At 59.7% G+C, this 25457-nt stretch overlaps 1 protein-coding gene and 1 long non-coding RNA gene across 2 annotated transcripts; both read right to left on the bottom strand.

Moving 5' to 3' along the window:
* Positions 1–327: 327 nt before the first annotated feature.
* On the bottom strand, positions 328–15020 carry KDM6B (lysine demethylase 6B). Its single transcript, XM_034072218.1, has 19 exons — positions 15007–15020; positions 14763–14910; positions 13588–13677; positions 13317–13448; positions 12505–12606; positions 10813–10920; positions 9658–9902; positions 8980–9106; positions 7787–7892; positions 6337–6542; positions 5379–5443; positions 5209–5280; positions 4418–4566; positions 3664–3778; positions 2846–3033; positions 2296–2437; positions 1740–1866; positions 963–1133; positions 328–471 (listed from the first exon to the last, which is right to left on the bottom strand). The coding sequence occupies exons 1-19, from the start codon at positions 15018–15020 to the stop codon at positions 448–450; spliced, it is 2331 nt and encodes a 776-aa protein (XP_033928109.1). The 3' UTR covers positions 328–447.
* Positions 15021–15287: 267 nt separating this feature from the next.
* Positions 15288–24490, bottom strand: LOC117437690 (uncharacterized). The gene is made up of 5 exons (XR_004550491.1): positions 24344–24490; positions 17229–17320; positions 16660–16751; positions 16010–16139; positions 15288–15387 (listed from the first exon to the last, which is right to left on the bottom strand). It is a non-coding gene; the product is annotated as an uncharacterized lncRNA (long non-coding RNA).
* Positions 24491–25457: the final 967 nt, after the last annotated feature.

Genomic DNA, 25457 nt, shown 5'->3' with positions numbered 1-25457 from the left:
ACCCGGATGGGGGTGGGGGAGGGGCGGCGGTGGGGGAGGGGCGAGTTTTTGGTTGTATCTTGGCAAAGGGCCGCCCCTCCCCCCCCTCCATTGACCCCCATTGTAATGGGGGGGGTGGGGGCACCCGAGGGTGGGGGAGGGGCAGAGGGACCCCCCCCCCATCCCCCACAGTGGGGGGAGGGGCAGCTGGGGGGGGAGGGGCTTAAAAAATTGCTATAAATGGGGATTTGTGTATAAAACCGGGAGGGGGAGGGGCCCCCAACCCCCCCTCCCCTCCCCCCACATCCAGGCCCCTCCCCCCAACATGGGGTGGGGGGGGTGGGGGAGGGGCGATATCACCGGGAATAAATAACAATGTTCATTATGGGGGAGGGGGTTGGGGGGAGGGCACGTGACACCCCCCCCATCATCATCATCACGTGACCCCCCCGATGGGGGGGGCGGGGCTCATCTGGAGCTGGGTGATGGCACCTGGAATGGGAGGGGGGAGGGGTTAGGGGGGGTAAAGGGGGAGGGGTCACATCTCCCCCCTCCCCATAACCCCCCATATGGGTCAAGCCAAGCCGATAGGGACGTGGGGATATCCCTATAGGGCTGTCTCTATGGGGCCGTCCCTGTGGTGCTGTCCCTATGGGGCTGTCTCTATGGGGTTGTCCCTATGGAGCTGTCTCTATGGGGCTGTCCCTATGGTGCTGTCCCCATAGTGGTGTCTCTATGGGCTGTCTCTATGGGGCTGTCCCTATGGGGCTGTCTCTCTGGTACTCTCTCTATGGGGCTGTCCCTATGGAGCTATCTGTATGGGGCTGTCTCTATGGTGCTGTTCCTATGGTGCTGTTCCTATGGGGCTGTCTCTCTGGGGCTGTCCCTATGGGTCTGTTCCTATGGGTCTGTCCCTATGGGGCTGTCGCTATGGGGCTGTCTCTGTGGGTCTATCGCTATGGGGCTGCCCCATGGGGGCTCACCAGGGTGAAGCTGTCATAGATGTTCATGAGCTCCTCGGTCTTGTACTGCTCGAGCACCACGACCCCATGCAGGGCCCCACTGCGGCGCCGGGCGCAGCCCTCACAATGCACCAGGTAAGTGTTGCGCCCGCCTGTCTCGCTGGTCACAAACAGGATGTTGAACACCTCCACCTGCGGGGCAACAGTGTCACAACTGGGTAACAACAGTGTCACAACAGCAGGACAACAGGGAGACAGCGTCACAACGGGGTCACAACGGGGACAACAGGGTCAGAACAGCATCACAACAGGGTCACAACAGGGTCACAACAGCGGGACAACGGAGACAACAGCGTCACAACAGCATCACAACAGGGTCACAATAGGGGGACAACGGAGACAACGGCATCACAACAGCAGCACAACGGGGTCACAACAGGGTCACAACAGCATCACAACAGGGAGACAACAGTGTCACAGCATCACAACAGCGTCACAAGAGGGGGACAACAGCGTCACAATGGGGTCACAGCACAGACAAGAGCATCACAATGGGGTCACAACACTGGGACAACAGCGTCATGACAGGGACAACAGCATCACGACAGGGGGACACCACCAGGACAACAGTGTCACACCATGGGGACAATGTGGGGTCGAGCAGGGACCACAGGGGGACAATGAGAGGACACCAATGGGGACAACACCAAGGACAACAGGTGGACAAGAAGGGGCCAACAGTGTCGCACAATGGGGGACAACCAAAGCCATGGCCAAGCCCCCCCCAGCCCCACTCACGTCACACTCATTGCAGTAATAGGCTGGTTCATCCTTCACCCGTGCCTGGAACGTGATCTTCTTCCCTGCTCGCACCAGGCTCTCGCGCTGCACCTGACAGTGCTTGATGGACTGCAACAGGCAGTACCTGCAACACCCAGTGTCACCCTGTGTCACCTGACAGTGTCTGATGGACTGCAACAGGCAGTACCTGCAACACCCAGTGTCACCTGACAGTGCTTGATGGACTGCAACAGGCAGTACCTGCAACACCCAGTGTCACCCTGTGTCACCTGGTGTCAACTGACAGTGTCTGATGGACTGCAACAGGCAGTACCTGCAACACCCAGTGTCACCTTGTGTCACCTGACAGTGTCTGATGGACTGCAACAGGCAGTACCTGCAACACCCAGTGTCACCCTGTGTCACCTGACAGTGCTTGATGGACTGCAACAGGCAGTACCTGCAACACCCAGTGTCACCCAGTGTCACTCTGTATCCTGGTGTATCCCAGTGTATCCCGGTGTATCCCAGTGTGTATCCCACTGTATCCCAGTGTGTACCCCAGCCCCCTCACTTGATCATGCTGTAGAGGTCGGGGTCGCTGATCTTCACAGTCCGCGCCACGTTCCAGGACACATGGATCATGGGCACAATGGATTTCACGTTCTTCACCTCGTTCCACTCGTAGCGCTCCAGTGCCAACTGGTACTGGTAGGCTGGGGGGAGGGGGCACTGGGAACACATCCCACACCCACACCCCATATCCCATACACCCCATACCCCATATCCCACACTCCATACCCCATTATCCCATACCCCATGCACCCCACACCCTATATCCCATACCCTATATCCCATATCCCATACCCCATATCCCGTAGCCAACACCCCATACCCCATATACCCCATATCCCATAACCCATACCCCATACACTCCATAGCCCCTATCCCATACCCCATATCCCACATCCCACACCCCATACACCCCATACCCCATATCCCATGCACCCCATATCCCATACACCCCACACCCCATACCCCCCACACCCCATACACCCCACACCCCATACACCCCACACCCCATACCCCACACCCCCCACACCCACCCCCCGCGCCCCCGGTACCGGTCAGCGGCCCCACGTTCCATGCGATGTTGTTGCACCATCCGGTAGCCTGCACCCAGTGCACGGTACCAGCATTGATCCACACCAGGTCCCCGGGGCGCTGGACGAAGCGGTACACGGGGATGTTGGAGCTGTACAGGTCCTCCAGCACCGGCCACCATGAGCCCGTCAGGTAATCCACACCGTGCCTAAGGCACACACAGCCTCACACGCGGGGCCCACAGAGACCCACAGAGCCCTGCTGTGCCCCACAGAGCCCCACTGTGCCCCATTGAGCTCCATTGTGTCCTATTGTGTCCCACTGTGCCCTACAGAGCCCCATTGTGCCCCACAGAGCCCCACTGAGCTCCATTGTGCCCCATAGAGCTCCATTGTGCCCCACTGTGTCCCAGAGCTCCATTGTGCCCCAGAGCCCCACAGAGCCCCACTGTGCCCCATAGACCCTGCCCCAGAGAGCCACACTGTGACCCAGAGACCCACTGTGCCCCATTGTGCCCCACAGAGCCCCATTGTGTCCTATGACCCTGCCCCTTCCTGTAGGCTCCGCCCCTTCTCCCATAGGCCACGCCTCTGTTTTAAGCCCCGCCTCTTTCTCCTATCACTTATCACTGTGCCCTATGGCTCCACCCCATCTTTAGCCCCGCCCCTTCCCTTTAGCCCCGCCCCTTCCAAATCCCTTATCACTGTGCCCTATGGCTCCGCCCCTTTTCCTTTAGCCCCTCCCCTTCCCCATCCCTCATCACTGTGCCCTATGGCCCCGCCTCTTCCCCAAGCCCCGCCCCCTGTCCCTCGGCCCCGCCCCCGGCCCCGCCCCTCGCCTGTCGCAGAAGCCGCTGATGGTCTCCCAGTAGTGCTCGTGCACCGCGAACCATTCACAGTCCCCGGGGCCAATGTTGATGTTCACGGAGCAGAAGTTGTTGTTCTCCTGGTGACCTGCGGGGACAGCGCCCTCATGGTACCCATAGCACCCCATGGTACCCTATGGCACCCCATGGTACCCTATGGCACCCTATGGTACCCTATGGCATCCCCATAGCATCCTATGGCACCCACAGCACCCCATGGTACCCTATAGCACCCTATGGTACCCTATGGCACCCTATGGCATCCCCATGGCACCCTATAGCACCCAGTGTCCATACATACCCCATCAACGTCACCCCATCGATGTCACCCTGCACTGTCTCTATACACCCCATCGATGTCACCCCATCAACATCACCCCATCAATGTCTATATACACCCCATCGACATCACCCCATCGATGTTAGCCCACACTGTCTCTATACACCCCATTGATGTCACCCCATCGACGTCACCCCATCAATGCCACCCTTCACTGTCTATATACACCCCACCAATGTCACCCCATCAATGTCACCCCATCAATATCACCCCATCAATGTCACCCCGCACTGTCTACACACCCCCACCCGTCTGTCACCCCACGGCGGGTGCTCAGCCCCCTGCCCCCTGCCGCCCCATTGGCTGTGCGAGGGGTGACGTCAGGGTGACGTCAGGGTGACGTGAGGGTGACGTCAGGGTGACGTCAGGGTGACGTCAGGCGCTCACCGGGGGTGCGGCTGCCTGGCACCTTCATGTAGAGCTGCACAGTGTTCATGCCCAGGATGGTGTGTCCCACATGGCTCAGCATGTTCCCCGTGGATGACACCCGCATGAAGGCCGGGAGCTTGAGCAGCTCCTGCAGCTGCGGCTTCCACCTGCCGGGCAGGATGGGACCCGTGGGCACAGCACCCATAGGGCACAGACCCCGTGGGGCACAGCACCCGTGGGATACAGCACCCGTGGGGCACAGCACCCATGGGATACGGAACCCATGGGACACAGAACCCATGGGACACGGAGCCCATGGGATATGGAACCCATGGGATACAGCACCCATGGGACACGGCACCCATGGGATATGGCACCCATGGGGCACGGCACCCATTGGAGGTGGTATCCATGGGACATGGCACCCAATGCAGGTGGCACCCATGGGTGTGTTGTCCATGGACACACCATACATGGGATGCGTCACCCATTGGAGATGTCACCCATGGGACACGGCAACATCTCCCATCACCCATAGGTGCCCCGCAACACCCATGGGTGCCCCCCATCACCCATAGGTGCCCCCCAACACCCATGGGTGCCCCCCATCACCCATAGGTGCCCCCCAACACCCATAGGTACCCCCAACACCCATGGGTGCCCCCAACACCCATAGGTACCCCCAACACCCGTGGGTGCCCCCAACACCCATAGGTACCCCCCAACACCCATAGGTACCCCCCAACACCCATAGGTGCCCCCCACCACCCATGGGTGCCCCCCAACACCCATGGGTGCCCCCCCCTCACCTCTTGGCATCCGAGAGGTCGATGTTGGTCCCAAACTTGATGATCTGGTGGGATTTCTGGTCGGGGTTGCTGCTGGGGGGGACATGGGGACACCCATGGGTGCCATGGGGTGCTCAGGGTGTCACCCCCCCCCCCATAGTGTCCCCATAAGGCACAGGGGGTGCCCCTACCTGGGGGGGGTCTCTGTGGTGCTGTCGGGCTCCTCGGCCTCCTCATCCTCACTGTCCTTGTCCTCCTGTGGGGACGGCACCATGGACCCATGGACCCCCATTGCCCACTCCCCACACAGCCCCCAGTGCCCCCATTGCCCCCATAACTCCCATTACCCCCATTGCCTCCATTACCCCATTGGCCCCATTACCATCACCCCCATTGCCCCCATAGCTCCCATTACCCCATTACCTCCCTTGCCCCCATTCCCCCCATTGCCCCATCACCCCCATTCCCCCCATAGCACCCATTATCCTATTACTCCCATTGTCCTAATTGTCCTTATAGCCCCTCATTACCCCATTGCCCCCACAGTCCCCATAGCCTTATTACCCCATTACCTCCCTTATCCCCATTCCCCTCATTGCCCCATCACCCCCATAGCCCCCATCACCCCATAGCCTCAACATGCCCATAGCCCTCATCACCCCCATAGCCCCCATCCCCCCCATCACCCCAATTAACCCCATAGCCCCCATCACCCCCATAGCCCCCATCACCCCCATAGCCCCCATTAACCCCATAGCCCCCATCACCCCCATAGCCCCCATCACCCCCATTAACCCCATAGCCCCCATCACCCCCATAGCCCCCATCACCCCCATCACCCCCATTAACCCCATAGCCCCCATCACCCCCATAGCTCTCATCACCCCATAGCCCCCATTAACCCCATAGCCCCATCACCCCCATAGCCCCCATCACCCCCATACCCCCATCACCCCCATAGCCCCCATTAACCCCATAGCCCCATCACCCCCCATCACCCCCATCGCCCCCATCACCCCCATAGGCCCATCACCCCCATCGCCCCCATCACCCCCATAGCCCCATCCCCCCCATAGCCCCATCACCCCCATAGCCCCCATCACCCCCATAGCCCCCATTAACCCCATCACCCCCATTCCCCCCCCTGACCTGCAGAGCCTCCTGGAAGGACGAGGCCTGGTACTGGGCGTACTTGGCTATGGTGGTGTGGGACCTGCTGCTGGCACATGGCCACACCTGACGGGTCCCAGACAGGTCCCAGTTCTGGTCCGAGGGCTGCTGGACCTGGGTGCGAACCTCAACTGCGTGTTCCCCACTGGCCTGCACCAGGGTCTTGGTGCTGAACAGACCCAGGTCTATGGGGAGAGAGGGGCACCCATGGGTGCTGGGGATGGGGCCTGACCCAGGTCTATGGGGGGTAAAGGGGCACCCATGGGTGCTGGGGATGGGGCCTGACCCAGGTCTATGGGGGGTAAAGGGGCACCCATGGGTGCTGGGGATGGGGCCTGACCCAGGTCTATGGGGAGAGAGGGGCACCCATGGGTGCTGGGGATGGGGCCTGACCCAGGTCTATGGGGAGAGAGGGGCACCCATGGGTGCTGGGGCCTGACCCAGGTCTATGGGGGGTAAAGGGGCACCCATGGGTGCTGGGGATGGGGCCTGACCCAGGTCTATGGGGAGAGAGGGGCACCCATGGGTGCTGGGGATGGGGCCTGACCCAGGTCTATGGGGAGAGAGGGGCACCCATGGGTGCTGGGGATGGGGCCTGACCCAGGTCTATGGGGGCACCCATGGGTGCTGGGGATGGGGCCTGACCCAGGTCTATGGGGAGAGAGGGGCACCCATGGGTGCTGGGGATGGGGCCTGACCCAGGTCTATGGGGGGTAAAGGGGCACCCATGGGTGCTGGGGATGGGGCCTGACCCAGGTCTATGGGGAGAGAGGGGCACCCATGGGTGCTGGGGATGGGGCCTGACCCAGGTCTATGGGGAGAGAGGGGCACCCATGGGTGCTGGGGATGGGGCCTGACCCAGGTCTATGGGGAGAGAGGGGCACCCATGGGTGCTGGGGATGGGGCCTGACCCAGGTCTATGGGGAGAGAGGGGCACCCATGGGTGCTGGGGATGGGGCCTGACCCAGGTCTATGGGGGGTAAAGGGGCACCCATGGGTGCTGGGGATGGGGCCTGACCCAGGTCTATGGGGGGTAAAGGGGCACCCATGGGTGCTGGGGATGGGGCCTGACCCAGGTCTATGGGGGGTAAAGGGGCACCCATGGGTGCTGGGGATGGGGCCTGACCCAGGTCTATGGGGAGAGAGGGGCACCCATGGGTGCTGGGGATGGGGCCTGACCCAGGTCTATGGGGGGTAAAGGGGCACCCATGGGTGCTGGGGATGGGGCCTGACCCAGGGTCTTGGTGCTGAACAGACCCAGGTCTATGGGAGTAAAGGGGTGTTTTGGGTGATTTGAGGTGATTTTGGGGTGATTTTGGGGTGTTTTGGGTGATTTTTGGGTGATTTTGGGGTGGTTTTGGGGTGTTTTGTGTGATTTTGGGGTGTTTTGGGGTGATTTTGGGGTGTTTTGGGGTGTTCTGGCACTCACTGAGGCGCAGGGACCCCGCCAGGCCCCTGATGACAGTGATGGGGTTCTTGGGGTCGGTGCAGAACTGCAGCAGGACAGGGGAGAAGGCGTCGCGTTTGCTCTCCAGCTGGGGGGGGAACAGCCAATCAGAGCCCGGCATCCCAACCACGGACCAATCACAGACCAGCACCTCCACCCATGCACCAATCAGAGATCAACCCCCCCCTCATTAGCCAATGGGAGACTGGTAACCCCCCCCCCCGCAGCTCCCTGCTGGCCAATCAGCACAAAGGGAATAGCCCCAAGCTGCCAGCCAATCAGCACTGGGATGCTCTGAGCCAGGAGCCAATCAGGACAGGGATACCCTGGCCCAGCAGCCAATGAGAGCAGGGATTCCCCATCTATGGGTCAATCAGGACAGGGATGCTCTGACTCACCAGCCAATCAGGATGGGGATGTCCTAAGGAATCCCCCCCCCTCCCCCCTTAGCCAATCAGCATGAGGATCCCCTGGGGAACACCCCACCCACGGCCAATCAGCTGCAGGGAACAGTCCCCCTCCCACAGCCAATCAGAGTGGGGATTCCCCAGCCTGGCAGCCAATCAGCAGGGGGATGCCCTGGGAATGGCCCCTCCTGCCAGCCAATCAGCAAGGGGGGATGCCCCATGACAGTGGCTGCTCGGCCAATCAGCTGGCAGGACATCCAGGGAGCCTTGCTAGCGGACCAATCAGCAGGGAGGATACCCTGGGACCCCTGCCCATGGGCCAATCAGCACAGTGGATGCGCCAGGACCCCCTACAGCGGGCCAATCAGCAGGGAGGGGGTCCTTCCAGTCAGCCAATGAGGGGGAAGGAACCGCAGGGGATGCCCCATGACCCCTCCTACCGGCCAATGAGAAGCAGGGATGCCCTGGGACCCCCACCAGTGAACCAATGAGCAGCAAGGGGGGCTGTGAGCAGCCCAATAGGAATCAAGGCAGCCAATGAGCATCAAGGGGGTCCTGGCAGCAGCCAATGAGCATCAAGGGGGGAGTCAAGCAGCAGATAATGAGCATCGAGGTGGGCCTTGTGGCAACCAATGAGCATCGAGGTGGGCCTTGTGGCAACCAATGAGCATAAAGGGGGGCCTGGCAGCAGCCAATGAGCATCGAGGGGCCCTGTGGGCAGCCAATGAGCATCAAGGGGGGGTCTGGCAGCAGCCAATGAGCACTCACGTAGATGCTGGGGGTGGGGGGGTTGAGCTTGTCCCGGGGCAGCTTCTCCTGCGCATCAATGTGGGGCTTCACGGACTGGGCCGGGCACAGGTAGGACTCCCGGAAGGGGCCCTTCAGGCGTGCCTGCCTGCGGGAGACAGGCAGCGGGGAGGGCAGCACAGGGGCCTGAGCCTCAAGCACATTAAACACCCCTGAGGCCCCATTAAACCCCTTTGAACCCACATTAAACCCATTTGAAACCACATTAAACCCCATTAAACCCCTTTGAACCCACATTAAACCCCATTAAAGCCCTCTGAACCCACATTAAACCCCATTAAACCCCTTTGAACCCACATTAAACCCCATTAAACTCACTTAAACCCCTCTGAACCCACATTAAACCCATTTGAAACCACATTAAACCCCATTAAACCCCCCTTAAACCCATTTGAGACCCTCTGAACCCATATTAAACCCCATTAAACCCCTTTTAATCCCCCAAACACCCTCCAATTACCCCTAAACCCCCTTTAAGCCCTCTTTAACCTCCCCAAATACCCATAGAACCCCATTCCCCCATAACCCCATTCCCCCCCATAACCTCATTCCCTCCCATATATCCCAATCCCCCCCATCCAACCCCATTGTCCCATACAACCCCATCCCCCCCATAGACCCCATTGCCCCCCCACTCACTTGCTGGCCCGCACCACCTCAGCCGCACTGTGCCTTATGGTGAGCTGTGCCAGGGGGGGTCCCTGCGGCTCTTCCGCTGCGGTGTCCCCCCCCCCTCCTATGGCACCGTTCTGGGGGGGCCCCGTCCCCGTCCCCCCCCCACTTTCCACCTTGATCAAGCGAATCTTGAGCTCTTTGGGGGGCCCCTCCCCCCCCAGCGCCCGCAGCTTGAGGAGGTCACTGGAGCTGACGTAGGACGGGGGGGGCTGGGGGGGGGGGGGCGGGGCTGGGGGGGGGCCCCAGAGGGGGTTGGGGGGGCTGGGGGGGGGGGGGGAGCCCCCCCTTGATCCGGTTGCATTTGGAGGTCCAAGGAGGCGAGGACGGGACGGTCCTTGCGGGGGGGGGGGGTGGTGCTGGTGGTGACGGCGGCGGGGGGGGGGCGCGGTGGCGGGGGGGGGGGGCGGCGGTGCCGGCGACCCCCGATGGGGGGGGGCGTTTGGGGGGGTTTCGGGGGGGGTTGGATGGGGTTCAATGGGGGCTGAATGGGGCTCAATGGGGTCGGTTTGGGGGGGGTTTGAATGGGGCTCAATGGGGTCGGTTTGGGGGGGGTTTGAATGGGGCTCAAGGGGGGGGGGTTTGGGGGGGGTGTGGGGAGGGGGGGGGCGCCCCACTTGCTCGGCCAGGGTCTCGCAGGCCCTGCTGATCTCTTCCAAGGCTTCGGAAGCGGAGCGGGACGGAGGGGGGGGGGCACTGGGATGACTGGGATGGGCACTGGGATGACTGGGATGGGAGGAGGGTGGGGGGGGCACCCAGCCGGGTGCTGAGGTAGCGACTTGGGGGGGGGCCTCATGGGTGGCAATGGGGGCATTCTGGGGGGAGGGGGGGGGCCCCCCTCTCGTCGTCGTCGCCCCCCCCCCCTTCCAAAGCGGCTGCTAAGGACTTAAGGAACCCAATGGGTTTATGGGGCGGGGGGGGGGGCACCGGGATCATCCCTCTTCCCAAAGGGATACAGGCGGGGGGGGGTCGAGGGGGTCATGGCCGGGGGGGGCCCCATAATGAGGTGCTTTGGGGCGGGCGAGGAGGGGGGGGGCTGGTGGGGGGGGTGGAGGGGGGGGTGGGGGTGGGGGTGATGGAGGAGGAGGAGGAGGGGGGGGTGAGGATGAAGGGGGGGGGGGCCAGGAGTCCATCCTCATCCTCCCCCTGGCGAATGGACTCGTCCAACATGCGCATGATGGTGGCCAAGCCATCGGGGAGGATGGGGGCGAACTCGGGGGGCTCCTCGAACTGGTCGTCCAAAGGGGGGGGGCCGAAGTCGAAGCGGGGGGGGGGAGGAGGAGGAGGATGGGGGGGGGGGTGGGGGGGGGGGGAGCGGGGGGGCAATGGGGCGCTCTTTGGATAGGAGACCCCCGTTAAGATTGGGGGGCTGGGGGGGGGGGCGGGGGGAGGTACCTGAGGTCTTGGGGGGGGGGCCCCTCGAGGGGGGGAGGGGGAGGGGGGGGGGGTCCCCAGCCAGAAAGGGGGGGTGGGGGGGGGGTGGTGATGGAGGGGAGGGGGGGGGGGGGCGCTTCCTCCTCCTCCCCTTCCTCCTTATGGGAGTAAGGGCAATGGAACGGGGACCCCCCCCCCGGGGCTGTGCTGGTGGTAGGGGCCGGGAACGGCCCCGGGGAGCGCCCCCCCCTCAATGGGGGTTCGGGGGTGCCCCCCCCAGCCCCAAAGAGGAGCTCGTCCAACGGGTCCCCCCCTCCCCCCCCCGGCTCCTTCAGCCAGGGCAAAGGGGGGGGGGGAGGAGGGGGGGGGCAGAGGGGGGGCACGGGGGTGGGGGGGCCCAGGGAGGAGGGGACCCCCCCAAGTGACACCCCCGGCCCCCCCGGCTCCGGGGGGTGGTGGCGGTCGGGAGCCTATGGGGTGAAAAGGGAGGGGGAGAGAGGGTGAGACCCCATATCAGGATATCCCATATGTCACATCACAATATCCTATACCTGTATCATGATATCCCATATCACAACACCCCATACCCCATATCATGGTACCCCATGTACCCCATCACGATAACTCACACCCCATACTGCGATATCCGGTATCCCAAACCCCTATCATGATATCCCACACCTCATATCACAATATTCCATATACCATATTGCGATACCCCATATCCCATATCACAATACCCCATATCTTATATCATGATATCCCATACCCTATATCACACTACCCCATTTCTTGATACCCCATATCTCATATCACAATACCCCATATATCGCGATACCCCATACCCCATATACCACAATACCCCATATCCCATACCCCATACCCCACAGATCACGATATACCATACCCCATACCCCATATATCACAATACCCCATACCCCATATATCGCGATACCCCATACACCATACCCCATATATCGCGATACCCCGTACTCCATATATCGTGATACCCCATACCCCATATATCACAATACCCGATACCTCGTATCCCATATATCCCATACCCCACACCCCATACCCCATCTATCGCGACCCCCCCCCCCCCCACTCACGCTCTGGGGGTGCCGGGGGGGTGCCCGGGGGGGGGCACAAGGCACGCAGACGGTGGGTGCTGGTGTGGGGGGGGGCGGCGCCCGCCCTGACCCCCCGCCCCTAAGGTCACTTCCGAGGGGGCCGGGGGGCGGCGGGGGGGGGCGGGGGGGCGCCAGGCTGCGCTGGTCCTGCGGGGGGGGGGGGGGGAGAGTCAGAAGGGGGCGGGGCTTGGGGAAAGGGGGAGGGGCTTGTGAAAGGGGGAGGGGCTTGTGAAAGGGGGAGGGGCTTGGGAAAGGGGGAGGGGCTTGGGAAAGGGGGAGGGGCTTGGGGGTAATGGGGGGGTCTCACCTGTCTCTCTAGGGGGGCCCCGAGGCGGGGGGGGGGTGTCCAGGCGTCCCCATGCTGGGGGGGCCACAGCCCCTGGGGGGGCAGCGGGAACGGGGGGGGCACCTGAGGACAGCGGGGTGATGAGGGGGCCCCAATGGGCACCAGATCCCATTAATACCCCCCCCAGACCCCATTAATCCCCCCCAGTCCCCATTAATGCCCCCCCAGATCCCATTAATACCCCCCCAGACCCCATTAATGCCCCCCCCCAGACCCCATTAATGCCCCCCCCAGACCCCATTAATACCCCCCAGACTCCATTAATTCCCCTCAGACCCCATTAATGCCCCCCCAGACCCCATTAATACCCCCCCAGACCCCATTAATGCCCCCCCAGACTCCATTAATGCCCCCCAGACCCATTAATACCCCCCAGACCCCATTAATGCCCCCCCAGACCCCATTAATGCCCCCCCAGACCCCATTAATGCCCCCCCAGACCCCATTAATACCCCCCAGACTCCATTAATGCCCCCCCAGACCCCATTAATCCCCCCCAGACCCCATTAATGCCCCCCCAGACCCCATTAATACCCCCCCAGACCCCATTAATGCCCCCTCAGACCCCATTAATACCCCCCCAGACCCCATTAATGCCCCCCCCGACCCCATTAATACCCCCCCAGACCCCATTAATACCCCTCCAGACCCCATTAATCCCCCCCAGACCCCATTAATGCCCCCCCAGACCCCATTAATACCCCCCAGACCCCATGAATGCCCCCCAAGACCCCATTAATGCCCCCCCAGACCCCATTAATGCCCCCCCATACCTGCTCGGGGCTGCGGCTCCGCTGGCGCTTGCCGGGGGGGGGCAGTTCATCGGGCGGGGCCGGGGGGGGGGGCTCAGGGGGGGGCGCCCCCCGCTTCAGCTGCACCCCCCGCTTGGGGGGGAAGGTCCGTTTCTGGGGGGGGAGGGGTGTGTTTAATGCCCCATATCCCATAATAGCCATATCCCATTCCCCATATCCTGTAATAATCCTGCCCCATAATATCCAGAGCCCCTACCCCATAACCCCCCACCCCATAATGCCCCCCCCTCACCTCGGGGGGGCTCCAGGCCGGCTGGAGCGGGGGCAGGGCCCGGCTGCGGGGGGGGGACACGGGGCCCACAGGGAAGCTCCAGAGCTGGGCCTGGGGGGACACAGGTGGATGAGACACCCGGTACCGGTTGTACCGGAGCGGGGACACCCGCACAGCAGATACAGCATACAGCAGTACACAACACCATGGATACCGCATACAGCAACACCCGCACAGCAGATACCGCATACAGTGGTACACAACACCATGGATACCGCATACAGCAACACCTGTACCACAGATACCACATACAGCAACACCCGCACTGAGGATACCGCATACAGCAGTACACAACACCATGGATACCGCATACAGCAACACCCGCACAGCACATACCGCATACAGCAACACCCGCACTGAGGATACCGCATACAACAGTACACAACACCATGGATACCGCATACAGCAACACCTGCACCACAGATACCGCATACAACAGTACCCAACACCATGGATACCGCATACAGCAACACCCGCACAGCAGATACCGCATACAGCAACACCCGCACTGAGGATACCGCATAGCGCGGTACCCAACACCATGGATACCGCATACAGCAACACCCGCACAGCAGATACCGCATACAGCAACACCCGCACAGCAGATACCGCATACAGCAATACACAACACCATGGATACCGCATACAGCAATACACAACACCATGGATACCGCATACAGCAACACCCGCACTGAGGATACCGCATAGCGCGGGACCCAACACCATGGATACCGCATACAGCAACACCCACACCGCGGATACAGCATACAGCAGTACCCACTACCGCTGATACCGCATAGTGCGGTACCCAACACCCCATACCGCGGATACCCCATACAGCGATACCCAATACCATGGATACCCCATACAGCGACACCCCATAAAGCAACACCCACACCGTGAATACCCCATACAGCGGATACCCCATACTGTGGATATCACACAGCGCGGTACCACATACCGCGATACTAAATATAGCGATATCACATACCCCATATCCCATACCCCATACCTCATATCCCATATATCCCATACCCCATACCTCATATCCCATATATCCCATACACCCCATACACCCCATACCCCATACACCCCATACACCCCACACACCCCATACTCCATCCATCCCATAGTACCTGCTGCAGCCCCCGCAGCCGCACCGCTCGGGCCCGCCCGGGGCAGACGCTCTCCAGCTCCGCAGCTCCCTCTGCCGGCGGCTCCCAGGGCAGCAGCCGCACGCACCCCGGGGGGGGCTCCAGCGCCGCGCGGGGGGGGGGGGCGGGCCTGACCCATAGACAGGGGCACTTGTGGGGCTCAGCCCCATAGAGAGCACTTGTGGGGCTCAGCCCCATAGAGAGCACTTGTGGGGCTCAGACCCACAGACTGACCCCCATGGGGGGCACTTTGGGGCTCAGCCCCAGAGAGAGCACTTGTGGGGCTCAGACCCATGGATTGACCCCCATAGAGTGGGATCGCTTGTGGGGCTCAGCCCCATAGACTGACCCCCATAGAGAGGGGTCACTTGTGGGGCCCAGCCCCATGGATTGACCCCCATAGAGAGGGGTCACTTGTGGGGCCCAGCCCCATGGATTGACCCCCACAGAGGGCACTTGTGGGGCTCGGCCCCATGGATGCCCCTGGCAATGGGGGAGTAGAACTTACCCTGGGGGGTAGAAGGACTTGTGGGGGGGGACCCCATTGCCACCATGATGGGGCAGGAGGTGGGGGGGCAGCGGGGCCTGCCCGAGGCTGGAAGAGCACCTGTGGGGGGGAGAGAGAGAGGTGGGGGGGTTCCTATAGGGTGCTATGGGGCAGTGGGGGGGGTTTTATAGGGTGCTATGGGGCAGTGGGGGGGGTTCTTATAGGGTGGTATGGCTCAGTGTGTGGGTCTCTATGGGTCTCTCTGCATCTCTATGGGTCTGTATTGGTCTCTATGGGTCTCTATGATGTCTCTATGGGTCTCTATGGGTCGCTATGGGTTTCTATGGGTTGCTATGGGGTTGCTAAGGTCTCCAGGTGCCTCTATGAGTCGCTATGGGTGCTCTATGTGTCGCTATGGGGTTGCTATGGGGTCGCTATGGCTCGCTATGGGTCGCTACGGGTCACTATGGGTTGCTACGGGTCGCTATGGGTCGCTACGGGTCACTATGGGTCGCTACAGGTCGCTATGGGTCTCTATGGGGTCACTACGGGTCTCTATGGGTCGCTATGGGTCACTATGTGTCTCTATGGGGTCGCTATGGGTCTCTATGTGTCTCTATGGGGTCACTACGGGTCTCTATGGGTCGCTATGGGTCACTATGTGTCTCTATGGGGTCGCTATGGGTCTCTATGGGTCGCTATGGGTCACTATGTGTCACTATGGGTCGCTATGGGGCAGTACCTGGTGGCGGGCAGCCAGGCCCGGGGTGGGGGGCAGGCAGCCCAGGCCCCACCGCAGCCCAGGCTCCCCACAGTGAAGGGGTCCCGACCGGCCCTGCCCCCCAGCGGCTCCACGGCGCGATGCATCCAGCCTGTGAGCAGCAGCCCCATAGGGAACAGAGCCCCATAGGGGACAACGGAGCCCCATAGGGGACAATGGAGCCCCATAGGGGACAATGCAGCCCCATAGGGGACAATGGAGCCCCATAGGGAACAGAGCCCCATAGGGAGCAATGCAGCCCCATAGGGGGCAATGGAGCTGTCACCCCACAGCCCCCACACCCCATAACCCATAGCCCCCACAGACACCCCATAGACACCCATAGCCCCACATAGACTCCCATACCCACCCCACAGCCCCCCTATGGAGAAGACATAGCACCCCAAAGCAACCCACAGCCCCCCATAGACACCCCATAGACACCCCACAGACAACCCAGAGCACCCCATAGAGCCCCATAGCCACCCCATAGCCCCCCATAGACACCCCATAGACACCCCATAGCACCCCATAGCCCCCCCATAGAGCCCCATAGCCACCCCATAGCACCCCATAGACACCCCATAGCCACCCCATAGAGCCCCATAGCCACCCCATAGCACCCCACTCACCGCTCCGGGGCTGGGTCCCCGTGGGGGGCAGGTCAGGGGCAGCCCCGGGTGGGGGAGGGGCGGCTGCTGGGCTGGGGCGGCCCCGCCCTCACCTGGGGTCAAAGTTCACGGGGGTCATGGGGGCCAATGGGGATTGGTTATGGGGCAGTTATGGGGCAGGAAGTCAGTTATAGGGCAGGAGATTGGTTATGGGGCAGCTATGGGGCAGAAGATCAGTTATGGGGCAGGGATTAGTTATGGGGCAAGGGGTTTGTTATGGGGCAGGAGATCAGTTATGGGGCAAGGAGATTGTTATGGGGCAGCTATGGGGCAGGAGATCAGTTATGGGGCAGGGATTGGTTATGGGGCAAGGGGTTTGTTATGGGGCAGGAGATCAGTTATGGGGCAGGGATTGGTTATGGGGCAAGGGGTTTGTTATGGGGCAGGAGATCAGTTATGGGGCAGGGAGGTTGGTTATGGGGCAGTTATGGGGCAGGGATTGGTTATGGGGGGGGAAGCAGGAACAACGTGGGGCGGAAGTGGGCGGGGCTCCCGCGTGACGTCAGACGGCGCAGGCCCCGCCCCCTCACCGATCCGGCGATGCTCTCCAGGAATCCGGCCAATCACAGGGCGCCCCTCGCCTGGCAGCCAATCATCGTCCCCAGCCGTCTTCTAGCTCAGCCTGCGGGGACCAATGGGAGGCGGGGGTTAGGCTGGGGCTGGCCAATCAGGACAAGGGGGGGGGGTGTCCACATGGCTCTAGGGCAGAGACATGGGGGGGAACCACTGTGGGGCTGGTGTGGGGCAGCAGGGGGGCAGGACCCGCTGCTATGGGGCAGGACGGGTGCTATGGGGCAGGACCTGCTGCTATGGGGCAGGACCCGCTGCTATGGGGCAGGACCCAGCGCTATGGGGCAGGACCCGTTGCTATGGGGCAGGACCCACTGCTATGGGGCAGGACCCGTTGCTATGGGGCAGGACCCAGCGCTATGGGGCAGGACCCGGCGCTATGGGGCAGGACCCGCCGCTATGGGGCAGGGCTTCCCCCGCCCCCCCACGGCTGTGACGTTGCAGCCGCCCACGGGGGGGAGTTTTGGGGCCTTCCCATGACGTGCAGGGGGTGGGGCAGCCATGGGAAACCCCAGAGAGACCCACAGCGACCCACGGCTGCCCCATAGAGAAACACAGCTGCCCCATAGAGACCCACGGCTGCCCCATAGAGACCCATGGCTGCCAATAGAGAAACACAGCTGTCCCATAGAGACCCACGGCTGCCCCATAGAGACCCATGGCTGCCCCATAGAGACCCACGGCTGCCCCATAGAGACCCATGGCTGCCCCATAGAGAAACACGGCTGCCCCATAGCAACTCATGGGTGCCCCATGGAGATCAACAGCTGCCCCATAGAGACCCATGGCTGCCTCATAGCAACTCATGGCTGCCTCATAAGTACCCACAACTGCCCCATAGCTACTCATGGCTGCCCCATAGCAACCCCATAGAGACCCATGAATGCGCCAAACCCCCTCTAAAGTGGTGTCTGTGAGGCACGTGACCTCAGGTGACATCACGTGACCTCATCACACCTCACCCAGTGCACGTGCCCCACACCTGAACACATGACCCACACTTGGACACGTGTGACCCACAACTGGACACGTGACCCACAGCCATGTTGTGTGACCCACAATACATGGACCCACAACTATGTTCTCTGACCCACAACTCATGGACCCACAACCACCTTGGGTGACCCACAACAATGCCCTATGATCCACAACCATGATATGTGCCCCACAACCATGTTCTAGACCCACAACTGGACACATGTGACCCACAACCATGTTCTAGACCTACAACCATGTTCTAAACCCACAACACATGTGACCCACAACTGGACAGATGTGACCCACAACCATGTTCTAGACCCACAGCCATGTCCCACGACCCACAACCACACACATATGCCCCACAGCCATGTTCTAGCCCCACAACCTGTGCCCCACAACCTGTGCCCCACAGCCATGTCCCATGACCCACAGCCATGTCCTGTGACCCACAACCATGTTCTACCCCACAACCTGTGCCCCACAGCCATGTCCCATGACCCACAGCCATGTTCTACCCCACAACCTGTGCCCCACAGCCATGTCCCATGCCCCACAGCCATGTTCTACCCCACAACCTGTGCCCCACAGCCATGTTCTACCCCACAACCTGTGCCCCACAGCCATGTCCCATGACCCACAGCCATGTCCTGTGACCCACAACCATGTTCTAGCCCCACAGCCTGTGCCCCACAGCCATGTCCTGTGACCCACAGCCATGTTCTACCCCACAACCTGTGCCCCACAGCCATGTCCTGTGACCCACAACCATGTTCTACCCCACAACCTGTGCCCCACAGCCATGTCCGGTGCCCCACAACCATGTTCTACCCCACAACCTGTGCCCCACAGCCATGTCCCATGACCCACAGCCATGTTCTAGCCCCACAACCTGTGCCCCACAGCCATGTCCCATGCCCCACAGCCATGTTCTACCCCACAGCCTGTGCCCCACAGCCATGTGCTCTGCCCCACAGCCCATGAACGTGTCCTTACCGTGCCCCATGTGCCCTGTCCCGTGCTCGGGCCCCACATGGACACGGGTGAGTCACCGGCACCGCGTGGGATCCCCCCCCCGTGACGTCAGCATGACGTCATCAGCAGGCCGGAGGGGGAGGGGACACAAAGAGGGCACATGGGGACATGGGAGGGATATGGGATATATGGGAATGGGGCATGGAATATATGGATATGGGGTATGGGATACATGGAGATGGGATCATGGGATACAGGGGTATAGGGATGGATATGGGTAATGGGAGATGGGATACATGGATATGAGAACAGGATAATGGGATATGGGATACATGGATATAGGAATGGGGTATGGGGAAAGGGATACAGGATACATGGAATATGGGATACATGGATATGGGAATGGAATATGGGGTATGGGATACATGGATATGGGGTATGGGATACAGGATACATGGGTATAGGAATGGGATATACAGAATGGGATATGGGGAATGGGATATGGGATACATAGATATGGGAATGGGATAATGGAATATAGGATACACGGATATGGGAATGGGATATGGGATATATGGATATAGGAATGGGATATAGGGATCATGGGACACGTGAGGACACAGGGTGACATGAGGACAGCTCCATAGGCCTACATGGGACATGCAAGCACACACGTGTGACCCCACATGTGACAACAGGCACGTGACCCCGGTCACGTGTCACTGCCCCTGGGGTCGCAAGCATGTTGTAGCATGTTACATGTGTGTTACATGGGGGCACATGTGTTACACATGTGTTACACGTGTCTTACATGTGTTAGATGTGTGTTACATGTGGGGCGCATGGATGTGCCCCTGCTCCTGCCCCACTGAGCCCCAGGGATGGGGGGGAAGGGGAAACTGAGGCACAGGGAGCTTGGGCTATGGGGCAGCCATGGGGCAGATGTGGGGCAGTTGTGGGGCAGGGGTGGGGCAGATGTGGGGCAGCCATAGGGCAGTTGTGGGGCAGATGTGGGGCAGATGTGGGGCTGCTGTTGCTTGTTCAGGTTCCGGAGGAACTGCCCAGAGGGGGGAAGAGGCAGGGGGAGGGGCGTGGCCAGTGACGTCACGGAAGGGGGAGGGGCATGGACTTGTGTGTGGTGTGTAACACGTGTGTAACAGCAGATACATGTAACACGTGTGTCACCAACATAAACAGGTGACATGTCACACATCATACACATGTAACACATGTGTCACACTGTCATACGTATGTAACATGTGTGTCACCAACATAAACAGGTACAGTGTCACACATCATACACATGTAACACATGTGTCACACTGTCATACGTATGTAACATGTGTGTCACCAACATAAACAGGTACAGTGTCACACATCATACACATGTAACACATGTGTCACCAACATAAACAGGTACAGTGTCACACATCATACACATGTAACACATGTGTCACCAACATAAACAGGTGCAGTATCACATATCATACACATGTAACACGTGTGTCACCAACATAAACAGGTACAGTGTCACACATCACACACATGTAACACATGTGTCACACTGTCATACGTATGTAACACGTGTGTCACCATCATAAACAGGTACAGTGTCACACATCATACACATGTAACACATGTGTCACACTGTCATACGTATGTAACACGTGTGTCACCCATCATACATGTGTAACACCACCAGACACATGTAACTGGGCCCGTGGCACGTGTGTGTAGTGCCAACACGCATGTATAACACTGTGGAACCACACGCTCTGCGTGTAACACACGTGTGATGGTGTCACGGGTGTAACATGTGCAACTGTGCCCCTGCATGTGAAATACAGCATGTGTGTGAGCATGCACGTGGCATGTAACACATGTAACACATGTAACACATGTAACACATGTAACACATGTAACACATGTAACACATGTAACACGTGTGGAACTGTGTCCTCTACATGTGTGTAGCCCTGTTCTCTGCCTGTGACACGTGTCTGACTGTGCTTTTTGTGTGTAACACACGTGTTTCATGTGGAATACACAACAACACACGTGTCACAGACCACATGTGTGCAACAGCACACCCATGTGCACACGTGTACAGGCATGTGCACCCCAACATGTATGCACAGCCCATGTGCATGTGACAACACCCATTGATGACACACGTGTACACACATGTACATGTATCAGAGCCTGGCACACACGTGAGCATAGACACATCCATGTCACATGACCCCCTGCACACATGTGTGCACATGGACACACACGTGACCTCCCTGCACATGTGTGTTCACTCACATGCAGTGGGTCCAGTGGGGGGGGGGCTAGGCTGCAGCCATGGTGGTATCTGGGGGGGGAACACGGTTACTGGGAGCACTGGGAGCTCCCTCCATTCCCAGTGCCAAACTGGGATCTATAAGGAACTGCTCGCAGTATGGCCAGTACCAGCTCCCAGTCTGACCATTATCTCTTGTCTCCATTCCCAGTGCTCCCAGTGCAGCTCCCAGTGTTCCCAGTGCAGCACCCAGCACTCCCAGTGCAGCTCTAACACTGCCTCAGTGCTCCCAGTGCAGCTCTGGCCCTGCCCCAGTGCTCCCAGTGCAGCACCCAGCACTCCCAGTGCAGCTCTAACACTGCCTCAGTGCTCCCAGTGCAGCTCTGGCCCTGCCCCAGTGCTCCCAGTGCAGCTCTGGCCCTGCCCCAGTGCTCCCAGTGCAGCTCTGGCCCTGCCCCAGTGCTCCCAGTGCAGCACCCAGTGCTTCCAGTGCAGCTCTGGCCCTGCCCCAGTGCTCCCAGTGCAGCTCTGGCCCTGCCCCAGTGCTCCCAGTGCAGCACCCAGTGCTCCCAGTGCAGCTCTGGCCCTGCCCCAGTGCTCCCAGTGCTCCCACACCCTCCCTTATCTCAGCTCCGCACCCAGCCAGGCCCAGCCCAGGGCAATGGGGCAATGGGGGTGGGGGGCACCCCAATAGGGACAGGGCCCTCCTTTATATCCAGCCAAGATGCCCCCAGTGGGGTCAGAGCCCCCCAAGTCATTCTAGAAACAGCCAAGATCACCTTAAATAGCCCCAAAATCACCTGAAATAGCCCCAAAATCACCTGAAATAGCCCCAAAATCACCTCAAATAGCCCCAAAATCACCTCAAATAGCCCCAAAATCACCTCAAATAGCCCCAAAATCACCTGAAATAGCCCCAAAATCACCTATTGGGGTCTAACAGCCCCAGTCTTCAGGTTTGACCCCCCCAATGCACAACAGTGGGGTCAGAGCCCCCCAGTTCATTCTATAAACACCTAAAACCACCTTAAAGAGCCCAAAATCACCTCAAATAGCCCCATTCTTAAGGTTTGACCCCCCCAATGGGGTCAGAGCCCCCCAATTCATTGCATAAACACCCAAAATCACCTCACTGAGCCCAAACCTCCCCATTTGCCTCAAAAAACATCCAAATTCACCTCAGAAACACCAAATTTACCTCAGAAACACCAAATTCACCTCAGAAATACCCAAAATCACCTCAGAAACACCAAATTTACCTCAGAAACACCAAATTCACCTCAGAAACACCCAAAATCACCTCAGAAACACCCAAAATCACCTCAGAAACACCAAATTTACCTCAGAAACACCAAATTCACCTCAGAAATACCCAAAATCACCTCAGAAACACCCAAAATCACCTCAGAAACACCAAATTCACCTCAGAAATACCCAAAATCACCTTAAGGAGGCCCAACCCCCCCCCCCCCATTCACCTCCTGGGCCCAACCCCCTTCTCCTTTACCTCAGATCCCCCCAAAACGACCTCACAGGGCCCCAAAACCACCCAAAATCACCCCAAAAGGGCCAATTCCCCCCCCCCCCTTTACCTCAGCTTTGACCCCCCCCCTTCACGTTACCTCAGTTCACCCCAATTCACTTCAATAGGGACACAACCGCCTCGGATTCACCTCAAAATCACCCCAAATCACCCCGGAAACAGGCAAAAAACACCTTAAATAGGCTCAAACTCCCCCATTTACCTCAAAACCCCCCAAATTCACCTCAGAGGGGCCCAATCCCCCCCGTTTACCTCAGCACTGACCCCCAATTGCCTCAGACCCCCATAATTTACCTCATAAAGCCCCAAATTCACCTCAAAACACCCACTTTCACCTCAAAAAACCCCAAATCACCTCAAAATCACCCAAATTCACCTCATAAACCCCCAATTTCCCATCAAAAACACCAAATCACCTCAGAAACCCCAAATTCACCTCATAAAACCCCAATTTCACCCCATAAACCCCTAAATTCACCTCAAAACCTGTCAAATCACCTCAGAAATCCCCAATTTCACCTCATACAACCCCAATTTCACCACAGACCCCCCCAATTTCAGCTAATAAACCCCCAATTTCACCACAAAACACCCAAATTCACATCAAAACATCAAAATCTGCCTCAAAACTCCCAAATTCACCTCAAAAAACCCCAATTTCACCTTATAAACCCTCAATTTTACCTCAAAATCACCTCAGAACCCCCAGTTTCACCTCAAACCCCCCAATTTCACCTCAAAAAACCTAATTTCACCTCAAAAACCCTCAAATTCACCTCAAACCCCCTAATTTAACCTCAAAAAACCCCACAAATTCACCTCACAGCCCCCCAATAAACCCCACTTTCCCCTCAAAATCACCTCACAAAACCCCAATTTCACCCCAAAAAACCCCAAATTCACCCCCAAAACCCCAATTTCACCTCACAAACCCCCAAATCACCTCAGAACCCCCCAAAACCCCCTTAAAGCGCCTCAACCCCCCCCGTTTACCTCAGAACCCCCTCTCCTCACCTCAGCATTGACACCCCCCCCACTGACCCAAACAGGGCCAGACCCCCCCTTTTCACCTCAGACACCCCTAAAAACACCCCAAAAAAGGGCTCAAACCCCCTTAAACCCCCTCCCCAACACCCCCCCCATAAGACACCCAGGCCCCCATAACTCACCCCAAACACCCCATACTGACCCCCTCAATGCACTCCAATGGAGTCACCCCCCCCCATTCACCCTTTACCCCCCCCAAGGCCTCGGCCCTTTACCCCCCGTTTCCCGTTCCCCCCCATCCCGGTTACCTGCGGCAGGGCCCGGTTCGCAGGCGGTGGAAGCGGAAGGGAAGCGGCGGATCCCGGTCCTGGTCCCGGCCCCAGCTCCGGCCCCGGTCCCGGCCCCGCGGTCGGTGTCGGCTCCGCTGAGCTCCGGCCTCGCTCAAACAAAGGACCCAGCGCCGCGCGCCCCGCCCGCCCCGCGCCCCGCCCACCGCCCGTCTGGGCACGCCCCCCGTGCCCCGACTGCTTATATACCCCCGGTGAAGCCACGCCCACCGCCGGCGTGGCCACGCCCACAGAACGACGCCCACCGCGCCCGTGGCCACGCCCCCCTTCCCCCCCCCCCCCCCCAAGGCGCACACGCGATGAAGGGGAGGGAGGCGCCCCCTGGTGGTTGGGAGGAGTGGAGGGGGTGGAATGGGAATGGGAATGGGAATGGGAATGGGATGGGAATGGGATGGGAATGGGATGGGAATGGGATTGGGAATGGGATGGGATGGGAATGGGAATGGGATTGGGAATGGGAATGGGAATGGGATGGGAATGGGAATGGGATGGGATTGGGAATGGGAATGGGAATGGGATGGGAATGGGATGGGATGGGATGGGAATGGGAATGGGATGGGAATGGGATTGGGAATGGGATGGGATGGGAATGGGAATGGGATTGGGAATGGGATGGGATGGGATAGGGGGGTTCTATGCAATGGGATGGGATTGGGAAGTGGGAATGGGAATGGGATGGGAATGGGATGGGAATGGGATGGGATGGGGGGTTCTATACAGTGGGATGGGATTGGGTATTGGGAATGGGAATGGGATGGGATAGGGGGGGTTCTATGCAGTGGGATGGGATTGGGTATTGGGAATGAGACAGGGAATGGGATTGAGAATGGGATAGAATTGGGAATGGGATGGGAAACTGGGGATGGAAGTGGGGATGGGATGGGGGATAGGAGGTGCAGAACAGGAAATGGGAATGGGAATGGGATGGGATTGAGTTGGGAATGGAGCAGGATGGAACAGTGTTGGGAGCAGTGGGTGACACTGGGACCAGTACAGGGTGACACTGGGTGAGACTGGGACCAGTACAGGGTGACACTGGTTGACATTAACACCAGTTCAATCCCAGTACATCAGG

Source organism: Melopsittacus undulatus, chromosome 25, assembly GCF_012275295.1.
Source record: "Melopsittacus undulatus isolate bMelUnd1 chromosome 25, bMelUnd1.mat.Z, whole genome shotgun sequence".
NCBI classification, from domain to species: Eukaryota; Metazoa; Chordata; class Aves; order Psittaciformes; family Psittaculidae; genus Melopsittacus; species Melopsittacus undulatus.
This window is presented reverse-complemented; position numbering and strand designations above follow the sequence as displayed.

Bases quoted from the DNA above. Each gene is read 5' to 3' on its own strand.
- KDM6B (XM_034072218.1), bottom strand. The intron at 9,903-10,812 runs GCCCCCCCCCCC...CCCCCCCCCCAG, and splicing joins AGGATGAGGATGGACTCCTG to CCCCCCCCGTCCTACGTCAG. The intron at 6,543-7,786 runs GTGAGTGCCAGA...CTCTCCCCATAG, and splicing joins GGCGGGGTCCCTGCGCCTCA to ACCTGGGTCTGTTCAGCACC.